This window comes from Staurois parvus, unplaced genomic scaffold, assembly GCF_062004578.1.
Source record: "Staurois parvus isolate SC_StPar_1 unplaced genomic scaffold, SC_StPar_1.0 ptg000291l, whole genome shotgun sequence".
Taxonomy (NCBI): Eukaryota; Metazoa; Chordata; class Amphibia; order Anura; family Ranidae; genus Staurois; species Staurois parvus.
Window position 1 is genome coordinate 17614 of NW_028318087.1, and position 21912 is coordinate 39525.

At 41.6% G+C, this 21912-nt stretch overlaps 1 protein-coding gene across 1 annotated transcript in view; it reads right to left on the minus strand.

Annotated features, from left to right (window-relative positions):
- The window catches only part of LOC149458191 (tetraspanin-14-like), a 73839-nt gene that overhangs the window by 17536 nt on the left and 34391 nt on the right, over positions 1-21912 (minus strand). The window contains exons 2-3 of the mRNA XM_089682471.1: positions 8617-8718; positions 3020-3070 (exon numbers count right to left, since the gene is read on the minus strand). Of these exons, the coding sequence (XP_089538597.1) occupies positions 3020-3070; positions 8617-8697 (132 nt within the window). The 5' untranslated portion in view covers positions 8698-8718. The remainder of the gene's footprint in view (positions 1-3019; positions 3071-8616; positions 8719-21912) is intronic.

Below are 21912 nucleotides of genomic sequence, written 5' to 3' on the forward strand. Positions count from 1 at the left end.
GCAGATAAAGGAAGCAGAAACACTATCCCGAAAGTAGGATGGCAGACTGAGATTACATATACTGTCATTTATGTCCATTAATAGGTTTACTTGGTTTTTAGGGAGTTAGAAAAGACAAAATAGATATCGCCAAAACACCTTTGTGGCAGACTGTGCAAACAGCTTCCTGTCCTATATCCCCTGGGGACACAGAACAATAGGGATTATTACTATAAATAAATGCATATCCTCTGTAAAGGAAGGACGTGTCCATAATACATTTGTTTTGTATCTGTTAGGTCCCTGACAATGGAAATGATGTCTAGCCTTAGTTAACATCATACAGAAGGATAATAAAGCACAGAAATACACCAGGACACTGTAGATTGTGTAATCTTCCCACATTAACCTATATTTAGAAGGGTCCTGGAGATTTTTTTGGGACAAAATGTAGGAGAGCTAAATGTTTCAGTATTTATTGCTAAAAGCACCCCCATGGGAAATTGCTCTTGATAATTTGCTAGTCAGGTCTGAGGACAAGAGTAGGGGGCAATTCTTAACTTATTCCTGACTCCAGCAGGCTTCTTCCATTTATGAAACCAATTTCATGCTCACCTCCATTTACAATACAGGGTTAAAAGCCCGGCATTGTAAGAATGGGGGGGTCATCCACAGAGCAGAGACAGCTCTGAAGCACCGCTTCACTCTGCCATATCCACAGGGACACCTTTCAAGAGTCTCGAATTCTGTCGCTCTCTACAGCTATTGTTGGTACCTTCTGCTAACCTCCACGTCAGAAGGAGGTATAGAGGACACGGGAGATCGACACTCCTGGAAGTGTCAGCTTCACTGCAGATTTATCAAGATCGGAATGAGTTTAGGCAGCATGAAGGGCAAGTATTTTCAGAATTCTTTCATTACGTATGGCTTCATTTAGCCTCTGTGCTACTGCAGCAGGGTCACTATCCAGCAGGCAGTAAGCCTGTTTGTGAATACTTCTGATTCTGTATTTTATTGCAAGTAACTCATATGGCTTCTTCTTTTGTCTTGGTATATGCTTACAAGATCTTTTTTGTTTGCATTGCCTTACAGTTACACACCCCAGATGATACATTTTGAAACGCCATCTCTACGAGGAGGGAGGGGTGAGTATATGACATGACCACTCCTCCAGTCACAGAGAGCCTTGTATTCTGTGAAAAATTGTGAATTTTTTTTGTGAATGGGAGAGGAGAGAAGGGGCTGAGATTGGACTGGAGCTTTCAGTGCTGTAGCAACATCATTCATCCCCGCAGCACCCAGAAATACAGAGCTGTGTGTAGAAGCCAGCTTGCAGCAAAGAAAGATTTTTTAATACTATGTAACACCTGTTCATAAATAGCATAAATATTATTAGGACCATCTTACTCTGCTAATACAGTATCATTTTTCTTCCCCTTTAGTTTTTTTCAACTTTAGATTGATCTACACAGCTTGCCTTGCGATCAAAATATGTGTGGCCTATGCCTGGACCGGATTGGTGGAGCTGTCTGGAACTGAAAACTAAGGTACTCTTGTTGAGCTGGCAAACCAACTTTGTACAGTTAAATTAAATTCTATTTATATAGTTTTTAAGTCTACCTTCATGGGAAGAACTGTTCACTTAGTAGGAGTCTGGGTGTATATGGTTGTTTGTCTGTCCTTTGTAACTCCAACCCAGTTAGTTTGCAATTGTAATTATATATATTTTTAAAGATAAAAAAAAAAAAAAAAAAGGAGAAGGATAAACCAATGTAAAATATACTAATTTGCCTGATATGTCCCATTACAGGCATGTCACATTTTTCTGGTATGTGTTGCATGGCACGATCTGCCTTTGTGTACAGTGGGAATCTATCAGCACAAAAATGAAGCAAACAACAAAACTATTTTACATTTAAAGCATCAAATCTCGCACTGGTTGAATGTTCAAACAACTGTTGGATGGAGGTCTCATTAACCTTACTAAGTGCTACTTAGCAACCTCTGTAGCTGCAAGCACTATGAGTCAAATTATCCTTAAATTGTTGTAAAGGATGAAAGTTTTTCACCTTCATGCACTCTTTGCATGAAGGTAAAAAAAAAATCTTCTGAATGCTTCTGCCCCCATAGCCCACCCTAATATTCACCTGAGCCCCCTCTCAATCCAGCTATGTGCACAGGAGCATTGGCTGTCCCGGGACACTCTCTCCTCATTGGCTGAGACAGCAGCAGGAGCTACTGGCTCCCAATGCCATTATTCACACGCAGTGAGCCAATGAGGAAAGAGCGGGGCAGGGGCCGAGCTACAGCTCTAGGTGTCTTATGGATGCATAGAATAGGGTTCGGGAGCAAGCATGCCCCAGTGCCCCCATAGCAAGCGGTTCGCTATTGGGGATACTCGTCAAGGGGGAGGAGCCAGGAGCGCCGGTGGGGGACCCGAGAAGAAAAGGATAGGGGCTGCTCTGTGCAAAACCATTACACAGAGCAGGTAAGTATGATAGGGTAAGCTGAACAGACGGGAATAAGCTCGAAGGACTACAGGTTCATTTTTTTGTAAAATAACAACATGTCTATATAATAATTACCTGCTGTGTGCAGTGGCTTTGCACAGAGCAGCCTGGATCCTCCTCTTCTCGGGTCCCCCACAGACTCTCCTGGCTCCTCCTTTCATAGCAAGCAGCTTGCCATGGTGGCACACGCTGCTCCATGTGTCCATTTACATACAGAGCAGTGGCTTGGCCCTGCCCCCTCTCTCATCACTGGCTGACTGGCTGTGATTGACAACAGAGGGAGCCAATGGGATCCCACTTCTGTCTCAGCCAATCCGCAGACAGAGACCCGGGACAGCCGAAGTGATCATGCACATCACTGGATTGCGATGGGGCTCAGATAAGTATAATAATGCAAACATGGTAATGCATACACCCATTCAGGCTACACTGCAATGTCCTCCTGTGACACACTGGGACTATTATGCCACATCTGTTGTCCTTGGCCTTTTTATGCAGACAAATGAGCTGATCAGACAAAAAGTACTTACTTTCTCACTCCAAGCCCATAGGCCAATTCCCAGCAAGACCATACCGGATAACTAAGGAAAGAACAAAAGCAGAGCTTATATACAGCTGGAACCTTGGTTTTCTGTTTTATTACCAGCAATGCATATAAACACACAAATGACAAAACCACCATTTCACACTCCTTGCATTATATCAACCACTAACTAGTACTGTTTGCTGTTTGGCGCCAAAACAATTTTATATCCAACAGCTCTTTTCTGTATGGGATAGCTGGCTGAAATTAAAAATGATCTTGACAAGTAAGGTTTTTCAATAAGTAACAAAATGATGATCTAAAAAAAAAAAAAAAAAAAACATTTTTGCCATCAACAAAAAAGTTGCATTTAAAAAAAAAAAATTAGCATTTTACCTGCTATTCAATAATGAGGATACTAGTGAACCCAAAACAAAATGCCTCAATAGTCATTCACTAATGTAGATTAATAAGAGTCAGGGTGCCCAAGGACATAAGAGGGAATGTTAGGCTTTCAGGCCTGGTCAGAGAGTCCTCCAACACCTGCAAACATCAGAGCTTTCTATAAACAGGAACGTCATGCTTTCCCCCATGTCAATGCAGAGGGTAGTAGATGAGCAGTGAAGATAGACTTAGCCACGTCTGGTTATTTCAGGAAGGGATCAACAGCTATTTATAACCTGCCCAATCAACTGTTACCCCGGCCCAGACAGTGGGCAGTTGCTTTAGTCAAATGCATTCAAAATGACTGAATGACTTATCACATAGGCAACTTCAACATTACCTAAAATTCAAAATACATATCAACTCACATGCCTCTTTCTTTACCCCTTCTTTATACACAACATCAGAACTTAGATTGACATATCTTTTAAGGGTGCCTACTTATGGATCAACCTGTTAAATACAGCGAAACACTAGGAGTCACTTTGGGTGGGGGGCCCATGGAACCCAGCTCACTTTGGAGAGGTGGGGAGACCCCTCTCTCAGCTCCCCATATCCCTCTTATGTGTAAATCACCCTGTTCCTGTTAGGGGTACAGGGTGATCTGTCCTAATATTGTGGGGGCTTTGTCTCAGACTGTGTAGACATGTTTAGGAGATAGGCGGGGTGGAAGTTGTTGATTGTTTAATGTTATGTGGTTGCATCCCATTGTTCTATTGTCTGTCTGGTTTGGGAGCAAACTATTATGGGATGTATGTGTTTGTGTGTATTAGCTTAGTGGGGGGGGGGGGTGTTTTCAGCAGCCCTCCCTCCTGATGGGACTGATGGGGCTGGTGTGAAGTTTGAATACCTGTGTGTCTCTTGTTACTAAATGTAAAGGCCCTGTGTCATTATGCAGGGAGGGGGAATTGTCCCCTGAGTGTATATATCGTGTATCTGTGTTCAAATAAAGTAGTCTACCTCCTGGTTTACTTTAAGACTGGTGTCTTGTCTTGTATGGTCGGCTGTGGTGTCTGTTGTCGCTGTTCGGACGGGGAAGCGGTATTCTAACGCAAGTACTCAAGCGCAGTCTGGGTCACTTCCGTTACACACTGCGCATGTGCGGGCATGAAAAATTGAATTAAATGGATAGCCTATGTGGTTGGCAGAAAACAATGAACAGTCCACTTATCTACATGGCTTATGTCCAAGTAGGTGCTGTACCACCTGTGATGGCTTCATGGAAGCTCCCAAGAATTGCTGGATATTCTCAGCCACATTCTAAGCCTAACCTATCTAGCCCTGTAAAGAAAAATTCACTATACTTACCTGTTCCGCAGCTGCTTTGTTCCGGTCCCACACTGGGCTGTCAGCGGTGCTGGCTTCAGTGTGTAGAAGTGTGCAGGAGAGGCAGCTTATAACAGAGGCCTCATAGAAGGTCTATGGGTGATGTCAGTTCTCAGGCATTTTCCAGCCGTTGTCTACTGTCCCCTGCACACAGAGGGGGCCGCTGGAGACTGGATTAGAACAGGTAAGTACAGCAATTTTTTCTTCACAGGGCTAGATAGATTAGGCTTAGAATGTAGCTGAAAGTAGGTTTAGAGTTCGTTAGATTTTGCCTTTACTTCCACTTTAATACATCTACATGATTTTCAGCTTTTGATATACATTTTCTCTGCAGCTAGGAAAACACAGACATCTACTGATGTGGTCTCCCAACTACACAAGTTCACTGATCACCAATCTGCAGAGTGGGTCAGCATAATGTAATATTGCCCTTTATACTTCTGAAATATAATAGATATTTTAATGGGATACAGTGCCAAACACATTAGTTATGTGTAATGGTGTGTAACCCATTACCTGCAGGTGGCTGCTACTACTAAAAATCATCTCTACAGTATCTCCTTCACAGTTGCTGGATACTGCCCTAAGTAGCTGTGTTCTGGCACTGTAAAGGTTAATAGCAGCCCATGCTAATGAGAAAAGTTGCACTGCTTGCCCACCCAATTCTGATCTCGCCAACATTCACAAAACTCGCATCACCCTTATCAAACAATGCATATCAGTCTGTGAATGGCAGAGAAAGCAGAAGGGGCAGGTGAGCGGCACTAGTTTCCTCTGTATCAGCCGCTCTTGTTAACCTTGGATGTGAAGGAAACACTACAGGGGTGATTTATACCAAAAGCAGCAGCAAATATGATAGACATTATTACACATACCTAATGCATTTGCTGCTCTATTCCCCCCCCCCCTTTTGTAAGGAGTAGAACCCTACCTTCAACATTGAGAGTGAAAATTACAAAAATTACTCCATCAGTACACATTGGTCTGATAGGATGGACAGTTAGATTACATGCAGTAAAAATACACCTTTCCTGTCATGAGGTAACATAGGGGAAGTGGTAACAGTGCACAAAGTATGTGTATAGACACCGCACAAAGGAAGAGGCAGGCAAGAATTACTCAACAAGCCCCAGAGAAGGAAACCTTGCAAGTGACTGTACAAAAAATAAACATATGAAAATGCAATGTTACTGTAGCCTTAAAATGAATATAAAACAAACCATACCAGTCTGCAATATCTGTTAGTGCAAGCAGCAATTCACTGCCTATTTTCAACACTATAATACTACTCACATGTCTGCATGAGATTAATTTATTAGGCACTGCTTATAATTGTGTTACGAAATATATGTTTTGGATTAATTAGTAGTACTCAGTTTGTATTCCCCAATAAGTGTACTCTAAACTGTGCTTATCTGTTTTATAGTGTTTTGACTGGAGGCCACACATTCTTTTAGTGGCGAGCTGCTATACCATTATACACCCAACGTATGCACTCTTCGACCCCTTTCACACGGGTGTTCCATTTTTTTTTCTTGAAAAACGTGACTGAACTGATGAAAAAAATGGATCAGTTCACATTGGTTTTTCATCTCTTTACATCCGCTAGTCCATAGAAATACATGGGTGTCCGTTTTTAATCCGTAAACAGACAGATGAAAAAAAAAAAAAAAAAACACGGAACAGCCGCGTGAAAGGGGCCTCCTGTTTGCAGTTTTTCTTAGCTTTCTGCATCATGTCACAATGGGATTTATTTAAAACTGGTGCACTCAGAATCTGGTGCAGCTGTGTATGGTAACCAGTGAGCTTCTAGCTTCAGCTTGTTCAATTAAGCTTTGGCAATAAAACCTGGAAGCTGATTGGTTTCTATGCAGAACTGCACCAGATTTTGTACTCTCCAGTTTTAGTAACTAACCCCAATCTGTCCATCAGTGTAAAAAAGAAAAAAAAAATGGTGTTTGAGATTGACAGCCCTCAGCTTTCCTCCCTCTCAATTCTTTTGACAAAATAGAGAAACAGAAAAAAAAAGTGTATTTATTTTTGCATATGCTAAAAATGTGTAACATAGTTTTAAGAACGTATGAAGAATGTATGCAGGTTTTAAGGTGTACTGCCACATGCACAGGAGAATAGAGATGGAGTAGGTATAGTGAAAGAAGGCAGATGTAGAGCAAAGCGGGGAGTGTGAGCAGAAGGTCAACAGATAGCAAAGAGTAGGAGGGCAGAGGAGAAGAAGGACAGACTGAAAATGTTGAGGATAAGAAGGATGGATGATGCTGAGCGCAGGGAAGGGGATTTAGCATGGAAACTGAAGGGTGTTAGCAGAAAAGATGGAGATGGAGACTAAAGTGAAGTACAGTGGAGAAGGGCAATGGAAATAAAAAACAGCAAGCATTGGAGACAAGGGAGAAGGAAAGGTGGATGCCCAGAGAAGACATTGGGATGGATTTACTAAAACTGGAGAACTCAATCTGGTGCAGCTGTGCATGGTGGCCAATCAGCTTGTAACTTCAGCTTGTGCAGTTAGGCTTTGGCAATAAAACCAGGAAGCCGATTGGTTTCAATGCAGAGCATGTGTACACCCCCATCCAGCTGCCTTTGCAGCTTAAAGAGGGGCAGTCGGGGGGGGGGGGGGGGTTAGTGGTAAAAACACAACACCTAGTGAAAAATCACAATTGTAAAAAGCCCTAAAAAGGTGGAAAATCAGTACTGGAACTTCATCATAGTGTAGCCCCAGCTGGCTTATCGGCTTTCCACCAATGACCAATGTGCACCCCTTTGTTGATGCTGGTCATACAATGAGCACATTTTGATCAGTGGGTGGCCCTGTTTGCACTTCTCCTCCTGACATCCTTCTATTGAGAAATCGAAGCACCCGGGCAGAAACGGTCAGCCAAAGATTGCTTGCATCCAATCAGATGCAGATACTGTTTGGTATGCTGACAGCTGACAGCAATGGCTGTCAGAATGCAACAGGAGATTGGTCGATCAGAGCCTGCAGGCTGACTAAAGAATTCCATGGATGTATGGCCAGCTTTAGCTAGGTGGGTTGTACCTCTCACATTTACAACTGTTGTCAGCTGCTGATATGGAATAAATGGATATGGATAACATAGAAGTGAGTCATTTTCTGCAGAAGCAAAGCTCTGATTTTTATGTCAGGCTCTGACAAAGTTGCGGTCTTGAAACCTCTGACTATATAATTTTTCACTTGTGCTGTGCTACCCGCAACTGAATGAAAACGATCTGCTTTCAGCAACACATTTAAAGTGTTACTAGACCCACAACAGCAAAACAGGCTGTATATGCAGTAAAGCATGCTGGTTATACTCACTGTGGAAGGGGTTAATCCTCCACATTGTGTAAAAAGAATATTTGATCCTGTCGTCTTTGATCCTCCCCTTCTTCCAGCGTCTCATATATATCTCCTGACATAGGCTTGGGATCAAGATGCACATGCTCAGTTTGGAGTGTATTGCTAGAGAGTTTTATTATTCTCTTGGGAGAGTGCATGAGATCAACACAGGGCCAATCAGCGCTGTCCAGACAGAGGTCAGGGGTCCTGCATCCTCCTACAGCAGAATGAAAGCTTCTTCTACAAGCTGTAACCAGTGCTCTGCTGGACACTAAAAAAAAGTCACAAGACTGCTCTTACTGCTGATGCAGTTTATATATTTACTCAAATAATTGCATTTCCATTTTCTGTGTACTGTGGGCGACCAGATATAGTGAATGCAGGGTCCTGGGTTTAGTAACACTAATTCATAGGATGATAAACCTGAAGATCTAACACATAGTATAGGTTTACAATACACTTCCATATCATTATCTTACCCAAAATATGATGTTGTAGCTAAACAGCAGGTACTTGTAGCAGCAGCTAACCTCTGCGGTGCTATACCGGTAGTAATGCATCTTGCCAGCAGGGAAGATCTTCTGAGGATACAAACGAATACAAAGCAATAAGACTCATGTATGAAAAAGAGGCTTCACAAAGAGAAAAAGTATTTGTAAACCCAAAATCTATCTTTCAGCATTTTTCAGACCATGTCTCACTGTAAAAGGTTTGCTTGAGCAAACAATTTTTTAAAAAATCTGTTGCAGTTTCTTTCCTGAAGATACCTAATAATAGTCCAAACAGGTAGCTCAATGGCTACCTGAAGGAGCGCACTTGGCAGGCTGACAACACTTCTGCTAACTGTGGGGAGGTGGCTTAAAGTTGTCAGCCTACAACAAAAATTGCTGTAAGTGTTAGGATCTCCAGATAAGAAAAACTTTAATGCAATAAATTCATAAAAACCTTTTTTGCTGGAAGCAACTGTCAGAGGTGTTATCCAATCACATTCAGCGCAACCTTACTGTGACAAAAACCTAACATATGTGAATTATAACAAAAATAAGAACAAAAAGAAAAAAGAAGAGCATAGTGTATGTAAGCATTTTAGAGATGCCCATAATAGGGATCCTAAAGGTCTTACATTTTGGGAATGGAAAAAATTAACCACCATTGGAGAGGCGGTAACTACATTAGATAATGGAGTCAACGTAAATCATTTTGAATTTATTAAGACTAAAGTTTTGACCCCTAGAGGCTCAAATTTTGATTTAAATTATTCCATGAATAATAGTTATTTTTTTCTAGATTTATTCACGGTCTTTTTATATGGTTTTGTTGTATATTTTTAACCACCTCCCGTCCGGCCGTTGTATATAAATGACCAGACGGTGGCAGTGCAGGGGCGGGTGTTCGTTTATAAACGGCCTCCCTGCACCCTGCTTGCGTGCGCTCCCTGGGAGCGCACAGCACCGCGATCTGGTGCCGGCTGTGTCCTCTGGACACAGTGGAACACCGATCGTCGGACGGGATCTCTGTACGAGGTCCCGATCATGTGATCACCGATTGGCCAATCAGTGATCACATGCAGAGTAGTAAGCAAGAGGTCACTTGTGACATCATTGCTTACTACGTGTGAAATCTGTGAATGATCAAAGGTCACATGGTACAAGGCTATTCACAACAGTTTTGTACCATGTGACAAGCTGTGACCAATCATAGCTCACTCAGTAGTTCTCAATGGCTGCAAGAATGCAGCTAGAGAGGAGAAATGATTGCATTAACATCCTTTATGGGTGTAAAAGCAATCAGTGTAAAAAGAAAAAAAAAATCTTCATCACCCCCCACAAGTAGTACAGTATCACCATGGTGACACTGTACTGCTAGGGTGACAGTATGTAAAAAAAATAAACAAATATAAAAAAAAGTTTAAAAAAATGTTTAAAAATTATAAATTTTTGGTTAAACTAATTTGGGTTATTTTTTTTTCTTTACTAAAAATATAAAATGGAATATCGGCCAAGCTTTATGATGAAATATTTTTTATTTGCAAATTTTATAAGAAAAAACACTTTTCAAAAATTTTGGACTTTTAAATTTACATAGCAAAAAATAAAAATCCCAGTGGTGAATAAATACCACCAAAATAAAGCTTTATCTGTCTCACAAAAATGCTAAAAAATTCATATGGGTACAGTGTTGCATGACCGCGCAATTGTCAAAGTGTGATAGCAATGAAAGCTGATAATTGGCCTGGGCAGGTGAAAGTGTCCGGACTGGAAGTGGTTAATAAGTATGTTGCATTTATGGATTATTATTTTTTATTTATTTAATGGTAATACATTTTGCTTTGTAATTATGACAAAAATGTATTTAGTAAAGAACTATAGGCATATGCGGAATCTGCAAGTGTTTTAATATACGGTGTTTTATTATATGGTATGTAGTAGAGTTATAGTTGGTATTTCTTGCGCAACATTATGTAGGTGGGACGTCCCATATGCATGTCCCCTATTAGTATCTGAGGGACTTGTAGCGCTTTGGTCTAGAGCAGTGTTTCTCAACTCCAGTCCTCATGGACCCCCAACTGGTCATGTTTTCAGGATTTCCCTCAGATGAAACAGCTGTGGTAATTACTAAGGCAGTGAAACTGATCAAATCACCTGTGCAAAATAATGGAAATCCTGAAAACATGACCTGTTGGGGGTCCATGAGGACTGGAATAGAGAAACACTGGTCTAGAGGAAGTTAGCTGAATGCAAAAATACACATCTGGTTCTGAGAGAGATTGACTGAGAATGGGACTGATTGTCTACATCGTTGATATGGAGATGTGTTGATTAGCTATTTAAGAGCTCAGGCTGGTCGGCTCCCCGCCTACTGAGAAAGCCCAATTACAGTGCGCAACGTGTCTAGGAGAGAGGAGCCGAGCCTGTGACAACACACTGCCACCATTTCAGTGCATAGTGGTGAGCAGATTTTACAAAGCACATTATTACATTCTTGTGTATTTGAATAATTCTTATTAAAATAGACAGCCCTGTGTCTTCACCTTTCTGCTCCATGTGATCTATATTTGACATACAAGCAAATTTGGAATCGGAAGGTGTGATCACCCTGGATCTGAGGAGGATCGAGAAGGATTTGTGCGGCTTGGATGACACAGATGAGCATGTTTAAGTATATTTTAGGTGAGCAGGTTTTTCACCTTGCGTGTGGGAGGAAGGAGTGAACTTAGAAGATCACCGAATCCATTGGGGCGCACTGGACTTTATTTTACATCTTAAATTGGAACTGCACTGCATCTGAGCAGCACAAACCAAAAATGCTATTTAATTCCTTTTTAATATTCAAAGCAAACTCCCCCCATCCATCCATGTGTCCATGCTTTTTTTTTTTGCTGAGATATTTTGAAAAAGACCCCCCTGGCATTTCTGGCAGAGGCCATCTTGAGTACAGGCAGATAATCCATGTAGCATTTACTTCCTGGAATCCATCTGCCCTTAGCTCAGGTATAGGCTGAGCTGAGAACCCTCCCTCCTCTCCTGAAGACTGCTGGGATGTATGACATAATTTGCCTAGACATGGAAACTAGGAAGTAGCTGAAGAAATGTTTAAAAAAAAAAAAAAAAAAAAAGAAAACTTTTGTCTCTATTTAATAATGCTAGCAGCCCAAGTATTAAAAATAGTCATGTTGACTGAGAGAGTGAAGTTCCACTTTAATTTTGATTTCTAAATTTAATCTTTGATTTTGACGGTTTCATTTTCACATTTATGAATATATTGATTAATATTAAATTGTTGCACTACACTAATTTTGTTATAATTAACCCTGTCAGTGGGTCACAAAATTAAAAAAGAATTACCCTGTGAAAAAAGCCAGTTTATATACAAAACTGTCCAGCAATCAGTTTGCCAAAACATTCTATAGTAGAGCTCCTGACGCTGAATCTGATTGGACACCTTGTACTGGACAAACTAGATTTCCCACACGGTTTCTTCTACTAACCTCTAGTCATGGCATTCCACTGCAGTCGGCAGGAGGAACCACGGAGTCCAATTTAGGAAAGCCATTTCTCACAGCTGAATGTGTGGAATAGGATTGGTCCCAGGAACTCAGATTTTAGCCCACGGGCCGATAGGAAGGTATGCTGAAATTTGCCTTCTTCACTGGGTAATTCCTTTCTAATTTGGCTGACACCCCTGACATGGTCACATTAACAGTCAAGGTCTACAATAAAGGATGCAACATGCTAAAAGCAGATTTTGTGTTTAAAGTGGTTCTAAAAAAGGTAAAACATTTTTTACCTTAATGCATGCTGTGCACACTATCACTTTCTGTGCTTCCCCCCCCCCCCACCCCCCCAAATACTTGCCCAAGGGCTGTTTAAAATCAACACGGTGCGGAAAACCCATTCCATGTGCGTTTCCTGCACCACGTTGACAACTGCTGAAAATTGCACCTGCAGTACATTGTTAATATAAAGGTAATGACACCCAAGATGCAGGTCATTGTCCACACCCCGTACAGAAGTACCATGCTATGCAGTTACAGTGAGCTTCTAAGAGTAGTACATGCACGTTTGGAACTAGAACTGCATGTGAATCACTGTGCGATTCCTGGTGTGAACCAGCCCAGAGTCCTATATAGATCCAGAGCTGTGTCTGTTCCTTTCTCCCTTCTCCTTGGGAGAGATCAGCGGGAGCCACTGGCTCCTGCCAATCAAATCCTATGAAAAGGGAGCGGGGTGTGGAAAGCTTCACGGAATATGTGTGTCTGTAGATGCACACAGCCCAACTCGGGATTGAGCCTGCAGGTGCGCCACTATAGGAGACGGCTTCCAATGGTGGCGCACTTAGAAAAGGAAGAGACTACAGTGCCAGCACCTGGGAAGAGGAGGTTTGGAGCAACTCTGTGCAATACACCATTGTTTTAAGCAAGTATGTATAACAGGGTTGTTATTATACAAACAAAAAAAAATAATAATAAGCAGCTTTACAACTGCTTTAGATACACTTTACAATTAGTAAGCAATTTCATTAAAGGAACCCTTTACTAAAAAAATATTTAGACTGCCACTACTGACCTCTTCTACAAATATTAGTTGCCTGCCTGTTACTCTGATACGTTTACTCCAATTATACGGCTTATTACCCATTTCTCAGTAATAGACAAGTAATATGGGAACTAGTAAATAATGAAAACCTTGGTGCATGATAGAGGCTGCCTGCTAATTATACTGGTCTGCAATGTGAACTTGAAAGCTACTAGCGGATGCTGACCCTTCTCTGACATGACACCACCCTTCTGTTTGGCCCCATGCCCGCAGCTGTATAACAAAGAGGAAGTGTCTGTGGAATCATACTGGTTCCAGAATGAAGAGTTCTGTGACACTTCCAGTTTCATACTTCACACAGCAAAGAATTTCCAAGAGTATCTATGTTTATCTGTCAAGGAAAAAATGTGTCCTTCACATACAGTGGGGCAAAAAAGTATTTAGTCAGCCACCAATTGTACAAGTTCTCCCACTTAAAAAGATGAGAGAGGCCTGTAATTGGCATCATAGGTAGACCTCAACTATGAGAGACAAAATGAGAAAAAAAATCCAGACAATCACATTGGCTGATTTGGAAAACTTGGTGTGAACAAATCAACTGTGGGAGCAATAATTAGAAAATGGAAGACATACAAGACCACTGATAATCTCCCTCAATCTGGGGCTCCACGCAAGATCTCACCCCGTGGGGTCAAAATGATCACAAGAACGGTGAGCAAAAAGGGACCTAGTGGATGACCTGCAGAGAGCTGGGACCAACGTAACAAAGGCTACCATCAGTAACACACTACGCCGCCAGGGACTCAGATCCCGTAGTGCCAGACGTGTCCCCCTGCTTAAGCCAGTACATGTCTGGGCCCATCTGAAGTTTGCTAGAGAGCATTTGGATGATCCAGAGGAGGATTGGGAGAATGTCATATGGTCAGATGAAACCAAAATAGAACTGTTTGGTAGAAACACAACTCGTCGTGTTTGGAGGAGAGAGAATGCTGAGTTGCATCCAAAGAACACCATACCTACTGTGAAGCATGGGGGTGGCAAGATCATGCTTTGGGGCTGTTTCTCCGCAAAGGGACCATGATGACTGATCCATGTACAGGAAAGAATGAATGGGGCCATGAATCGTGAGATTTTGAGTGCAAACCTCCTTCCATCAGCAAGGGCATTGAAGATGAAACGTGGCTGGGTCTTCCAACATGACAATGATCCCAAACATACCTCCCGGGCAACGAAGGAGTGGCTTCGTAAGAAGCATTTCAAGGTCCTGGAGTGGCCTAGCCAGTCCCCAGATCTCAACCCCAAAGAAAACCTTTGGAGGGAGTTGAAAGTCCGTGTTGCCCAGCGACCGCCCCAAAACATCACTGCTCTAGAGGAGATCTACATGGAGGAATGGGCCAACATACCAGCAGCAGTGTGTGCCAACCTTGTGAAGACTTACAGGAAACGTTTGACCTCTGTCATTGCCAACAAAGGATATATAACAAAGTATTGAGATGAACTTTTGATATTGACCAAATACTTATTTTCCACCATAATTTGCAAATAAATTATTCCCAAATCAGCCAATGTGATTGTCTGGATTTGTTTTCTCATTTTGTCTCTCATAGTTGAGGTCTACCTATGATGCCAATATCGACCTCTCTCATCTTTTGAAAGTGGGAGAACTTGCACAATTGGTGGCTGACTAAATACTTTTTTGCCCCACTGTATACAGAAAAAATCTGGGCCTGAATCCATTTTCAGACTTTATGCCATACAGCACATTATAAAGTGTGCCGGTCTCTCATCCACTTCTACTTCCCAATCAGACTTCTTCTGGCAAAACCTAAAAATTTTGAAGGTACGGTCATGTCTGAAACTAGTCAGTGGTGACCTTAAAGCTGGCCATAGATGGGTCAAAATTCAGATGGTTCAGCAGAGACTGGCCGAATCTTGGTCTGTGCATGGCCGCCCCTGTTTGACAGAAGTCAATCATTCAATCAACTTCTGTTGAATGACCAAGTTAGAAAAATCTTTCAAACAGGTCTTGCTGTCAGAATACAATGTCTGTCACAGAAAATCCACCACACACCTAAGTTTGTTTCCATCTATGATCAACTTAACCACTTCAAGTCCGGACACTCTTACCCCCTTCCTGTCCAGGCCAATTTTCAGCTTTCAGTGCTATCACACTTTGAATGACAATTGTGCGGTCTTGCAACACCATACCCATATGAATTTTTTTTAGAGAGACAGATACCACTTTATTTTGGTGGTATTTATTCACCATTGGAATTTTAATTTTTTTTTGCAATATAAATGAAAAAGTCTATAATTTAAAAAAACAAAAAAAAACAAAAAACGTGTTTCTTATAAAATTTTGCAAATAAATAATCTTTCTTCATAAATCTTGACCAAAATATATTCAGCTATCTTTTTAGTAAAAAACAATAACCCAAATTAGTTTATAACCAAGAATCATAATTTTTCCAAAAAATTTTTACATTTTTTTTTATATTATTTGTTTTTTTTTTTGTTTTTTGTTTTTTTAAACATACGGTCACCCTAGCAGTACAATATCACCATATTTTTTTTTAATCACATAGGGGACAAAAAGTCCCCTATGTGATGATTTTTGTGACAGGTTCTCTTTTTGGAGACATCCATGGTCTAAAAGACCCTGCATGTCTCCCCTGAATATAATGCAGTGCACATGGCGCTGTGGGCTGTGTGGAAGCAAGCAGGCAGCAGCGCTTCCGCTCAAATGCTTCTACCTGACAGGTGCTTGCCTGCAGCAGGGCTAAACAAATAAAAACTACCTGCCCGGCGCCCGAACTACATGTCCCAGGCGCCGGGCGATATAAAATTATCATCCCTGGTATTAGACTGACCTAGTCACAGCCCCGATTTGAAGCCCATTGAAATTTTGTAGGGGGAATTGAAACTGGCAGCTCATGCAAAGAAACAAACATGGTGGTCAAAACACGAGTTGATGTCAGAAGATTTGCTTCTACTAAAGTGGGCAAAACTACAGTAGCTTCTGCGGTCAACGGTGTACTTTTTGTTTTCCATAGGTACCCAATTACAGTTATTAGTTTTGTTTAATAAATGATTGAAGGCAATGGAGTATTAAATGGTCTGAAGCAAGATGTCTTTGGCTTTTTATAATCTCCCCATTTATGTTGTACTGAGATTGAGTGGGGACCCATAAGCAGTATAGGAGTGCACCAGCAGAATTCTTTATAAAAAGGAGTTATTGCCTTTCTTGTACTCATCAACGAAGTTTAATATGATATACAAAAATGATTTGCTGAACACCTTAGGTTTTGGACCTTTCTAGTAACTAATCTGTCTTTTAATATTATTAAAGCTTCTCCAGAACTTGTGCATCCTTCCATTATAGCAGGGGTCTCCAAACTTTACAAACAAAGGGCCAGTTAACTGTCCTTCAGACTTTAGGGGGTGCCGGACTGTGGCCAGTGGGAGAAGAAAATGTCCTGGCCTCAGTGGGAGTAAACAATGCTTCATCATTGGTATTAACAGGAGATAGTGCCCCAACACTGGTATTAGTGGGAGAAATAGTTTCCCATTGTTGGTGTCAGTGGGAAGAATAGTGCCCCATCATTGGTGTCAGTAGGAGGAATAGTGCCCCATCATTGGTGTCAGTAGGAGGAATAGTGCCCTTTCATTGGTTTCAGTGGGAGGAATAATGCTTCAGTATTGGTGTCAGTGGAAGGAATAATGTCCTATTATTGGTGTTAGTGGAAGGAATAGTACCCATTGTTGGTGTCAGAGGTGGGAACTATGCCCCACTGTTGCTGATAGGGGGGGGGGGATAATGCCCCAAGGGCCAGATAAAAGCAAGCAAAGGGCCGCATCGGGCCCCTGGACCACAGTTTGGAGACCACTGCATTATAGGCTCGGTTCACACTGCTGCAACCCGAAAGTCCTTAGACTTGCCTGCAATTTCCTTGTGACTTTTGTGATTTACCATTGCAGTCTAGGGCACTCAAGTCACACCAGAAAGTCACAGAAAAATAGTGTAGAAACCTTTTTTTCTTTTGTCACTGCGACTTGCGTTGCATTGATTCAGATGGCACCTATTGAAATGAATGTGTTTTGACTTGTCATGCATGCAACTGTCACAAGAGGCACGATAAGTCTTAGCAGTGTGAACCGGGGCTTAGGACAAGCATTTGTTTTAAGTGTATGTAAACTCAAGAACACAAATGAATTGTGTTGTAGCTTACATGTCCTTAGATGGGGTGGCTACAATAGTGTTTTTCACTCCCCCCCCCCCCCCCCCCCATTTACTGTATGTTCACCCAATGACATGATGCCTGCCCTATGGTGACAATACTCGCTTTACTATACCTATGGAGGAGCAGTATTGTCACCCTAGAACAGGAAGTGTGTCAGGATTACAGAATACCTTCCCCTGCTCTCTTCTACTTAACAGGGGAGGGCAAGGGCGGAGGGTATTCTGTAGTTCACAAGCTGAACCAGCAGGGCTGAGTAAACAGGAAGTGTTGGAAGACAAATAAGAATGCATTGCTAAGGTTTACAAATATTTAAATCAACAGGAATCCCATTATTAGCATGTGAGCTGTTGACTCCTATGCCTCAGTGCAAGAGAAGCGTTAAAAGGAGAAGTTCACCTTCGGGAACATGTTCAACCCATTTTTAGGCTGGAACATGTAACATGTTCCTGCGCCTACAGCGGCTCAGTGATCCAATTCCTCTGTGTGACAGCAGTGCAGGGAGAAGTTCCTCGGGCCAGCAGTCACTTTTTGGAAAGAGTGCAGCCATGCGGGGCACCGCCCACACAGCCACAACATTCACTCACAGCATTCTGTGAATTAATCAACTACAAGTACCGACATCCTTTGCGACTGTCAGCTTGATGTTCTCAATGAACTACTAGGGCACTGCTGAGCACCATGGGAGTTCATTTATTCTTCCTCTCCATGTGAAAGTGCCAGCCCAAATGATGTCACTGACAGTCTGCAGGAGTCCTAAATGGCACCAGCGATCTGCTGATTGTTAGTGCAATGCTTTATAGGCTCCTTAAAAGAAAAAAGGAAAAAAAAAAAAATAGCAAATGCACACATTTACCTGCAAAAAAAAAAAAAAAGGTGCATTTAGTTTTATTTAAAAAGGTGAACTTATCCTTTAAATAACTGCTATATAATATCAGATGACTACTGCACAAAACACAAATATGCTTTTTCAAAGCCCTTTTTAGATAAAAAAAACATTAAAATGACAATGACTACTACAGATTTCACGGTTACCTGGCTAATATATGTTAAAAAAGCCAATTAAGAATGAAAAGGAGTGAATAAATATCCAAAGCCTCAGAGTTCCTGAACAAAACCTTGCTACAAAGCAAGCTTTCTCAGATTCCTGCAGGGGAACAAGAGAATATAATACAAGCTCTGCACTGTGCTTCTTCTATTGAAGGTAGAGCAGAGAATTCCCAAAAGGTTTACATTCTCTACCTCCACTTCATCCCCAGCATGGGAGCTGCTCCGTAGTACTGAACATAAGCACAGTGGTAGGCATTCTGAAATGGTATACCCGAGGATATTCTGAGAAATAAACCCCTATTGTTTTGAACAGCAATCAATATTCGCTTGAATCCAAGTTCTAAAATTACATTCTACAAAGCCAGCCATATAATTAGTGCATGTATTTTCCTTTCAAAAAAGTAAACACTATAGAATGTCTAACAGCTTCCAGCAATAGCATAACAGAAAAAGTAAATCAATGATGGCAGTCAATGGTGGAATTTTTACAACAAACGGCGAAGAAACATCCTTGGCAAAGTACGGTGCAGAAACTTGCAGCACATTACATCAATGATGCTGTGATTTACAAATAATGCAAGCAAAAAGAAAAAAAAAAAGAAAAGGGGGGGGGGGGGGATTGCAGTGGGCTTAATGACAATCAATTTAATAATTTGAGATTATTTCTTTTATATAAAAGGAAACAAATTTAAGGTGACACTAAACCTACATTTTATAATAACAATTGTTCTAAAATATAAAAGTATCCCATGGCGGTTTTTTTTTTGTTTTGTTCTGAGCTTTTTTTCCTGTTAGGTCTCTTACTGTTTCAAGGCTTCAGTTTTGTCTAGTTCAGGGGTGGGCAAACTTTTTGACTTGAAGGCTGCAATGGGTTCATATATTGGACCCGGGGGCCAGACCAAGAGTAGATGAATGATGTGTATGTGTCATCCATAGTAAGTATAGTAATATTCCCCCATAGTAAGCATAGTAATTAATCCCCCATATAGTAATTCATCCCCCATATAGTAATTCATCCCCCCATATAGTAATTCATCCCCCCTATAGTAATTCATCCCCCCTATAGTAATTCATCCCCCCTATAGTAATTCATCCCCCCTATAGTAATTCATCCCCCCTATAGTAATTCATCCCCCCTATAGTAATTCATCCCCCATGTAGTAATTCATCCCCCATGTAGTAATTCATCCCCCATGTAGTAATTCATCCCCCATGTAGTAATTCATCCCCCATATAGTAATTCATCCCCCATATAGTAATTCATCCCCCATATAGTAATTCATCCCCCATATAGTAATTCATCCCCCATAGTAATTCATCCCCCATATAGTAATTCATCCACCCTATAGTAATTCATTCCCCATATTAAGTCCCCAAGTCCCCCCTGTGTCAATTCACTTACCTTTGCTCCGCTCGTTCCTCTCGCCGTGTCCCGCGCCGTTCCGGTGTAGCATGAAAATCTGTCTCCTATGAGGATCTGTCCCCCTCGACGTATCTGCGCATGTGCCAGTTTCAGGCATTAGCAGCCGATCGGCGATCTCCGGCACATGCGCAGATACGTCGAGGGGGACAGATCCTCACAGGAGACAGATTTTCATGCTACACCGGTCTTCAGGGTGGACTGTGAGAGGAGCCTAGCTCCGCGGGCCGGATTAAAAGGTCCGCCGGGCCGTATACGGCCCGCGGGCCGTAGTTTGCCCATTGCTGGTCTAGTTCATGCTCCCTATTCTCCATTGATGAACTTCACCGCTACTAGTGTAGAGCGAGAAAAAAAAGCTTGCATCCGAAAGATGACACAGAAGGAGAGAGATAGACGGTACGTTCTACTTGTATTTAACACATTGCATGTATTTTATGTAAAAAAAAAAAATGTGCGTTTAGTGTCACTTTAACATCCCATAAATAATCACACGTCTATTATTCATTTTACTTATTAACAGAGTAACAGTTCGGCAAGTACTAGCATGTTGCATACTGCATGCATATTTGCCCATTAATGGAAAATCCTGGGTACGGTCAGCACTTTAAATATGTTCCTTGAGCCCTGGTTCACATCGAATACAATTTCAAAGTGGTGCAATTTAGTCCCATTTAAAGCACAACTACAAAGTAGAGCTGATATAGACACAGGTGTGATTTCAGTGCCATTTACCCTGAAGTGGTGAGAAAAGTAATGCAGAACTATTTTTCAAATTGCACTACTTGAAATAGCAGCTATTAAGACAGTGTCATAGAAATACATTACACGTAACTTCGGGTGCGATTTGTAAATCGCATGTCCCTTCTGAAGTCACACTGCAGTGTGAACCAGGGCTAAAGGTAAACGTCAAACACAAATGTACAGCAGAGCTCCACCAAAAGGGTAAATTCTGCTTTAAAAACTTATCCCCCGCTCCCCATTAAGGCTTGACACCTTTGGAAAGGGGGTGGACCTCCACTTTAAAGTGCTGATTCACATATGTGCGGTGCAGTTTGACAGCTCTGGTTTAAGCGCGAATAGAAAAGCAGTCGTTCAGCCACCGGAGCAGAAGGCTTGTACTGCAAGGGTACTGGTAAGCACTCTCGTAGTTCATTGATCTTCCTGGTCTTCAGTAACTGTCTTCAGGTATGGGAGGTACAGGCAAACAGCTATACTGAATGTCTGGAGTTACCCGACATTGCACCTACGATCTGCATGTCGTGAATGCAATGCTTTGTAGGCTCCTAGGGGAAAAAGATAAATAATCAATGCACTTTTTTATGCTTTGAAGCTGGCCATACAGGATAAGTGTTTACGTTCAGCCAGTGAGTTAAAAAAAAAAAAAAGGAAGAACAGATTCCTCCATCAGCTGCTGCTGTTTGAGAAAATATTTCCAACATGTCTGTTCAGCAGAAGTCAATTCAGTTTCTGCTGAGCAAGGGAACCCACAATATTTGTCTGGTCCCTGCAGAGCTGGTGAAATTTTGATCAGTGTATGGGCAGCTTACCTTCTTTAGATAAAAGTCATGTCTCCAGGAGGGCTGTATAACCCTCTAGACTGGCAGAAGATATATAAATCCTTTGGCAGGTAAGACAGCACACATACATGTAATTCAACTCTATTCAGTTGTCTGCAGTTCCAAACAAAACCCAATTGCATCACTGTCAGGCTTAAAGCATGAACCATCACCTGACCAAACCAGCAGTCTCCACCTGCTTCCATAGAAGTATCCAACTTATGAAACGTCAGCAACTAGGTGAAAGGAAAACATGTCTTTATTATGACAAACAGTAAAAATGTTCCATAGTACAATTATAGCTAACGCATTTCAGTCCAGTAAAAAGACCTTACTCAGCTGTCTCTTTAGTTTAGCTTTAATAGCACATAGATACAGAAGTTGTAAACAGAAAATTACAATGTAAATTTCCCACAATCCATAGGGAAGGACAGTGAGAAAAAAAGCACACTGGAAATTTGTACCCTTTCCAAAT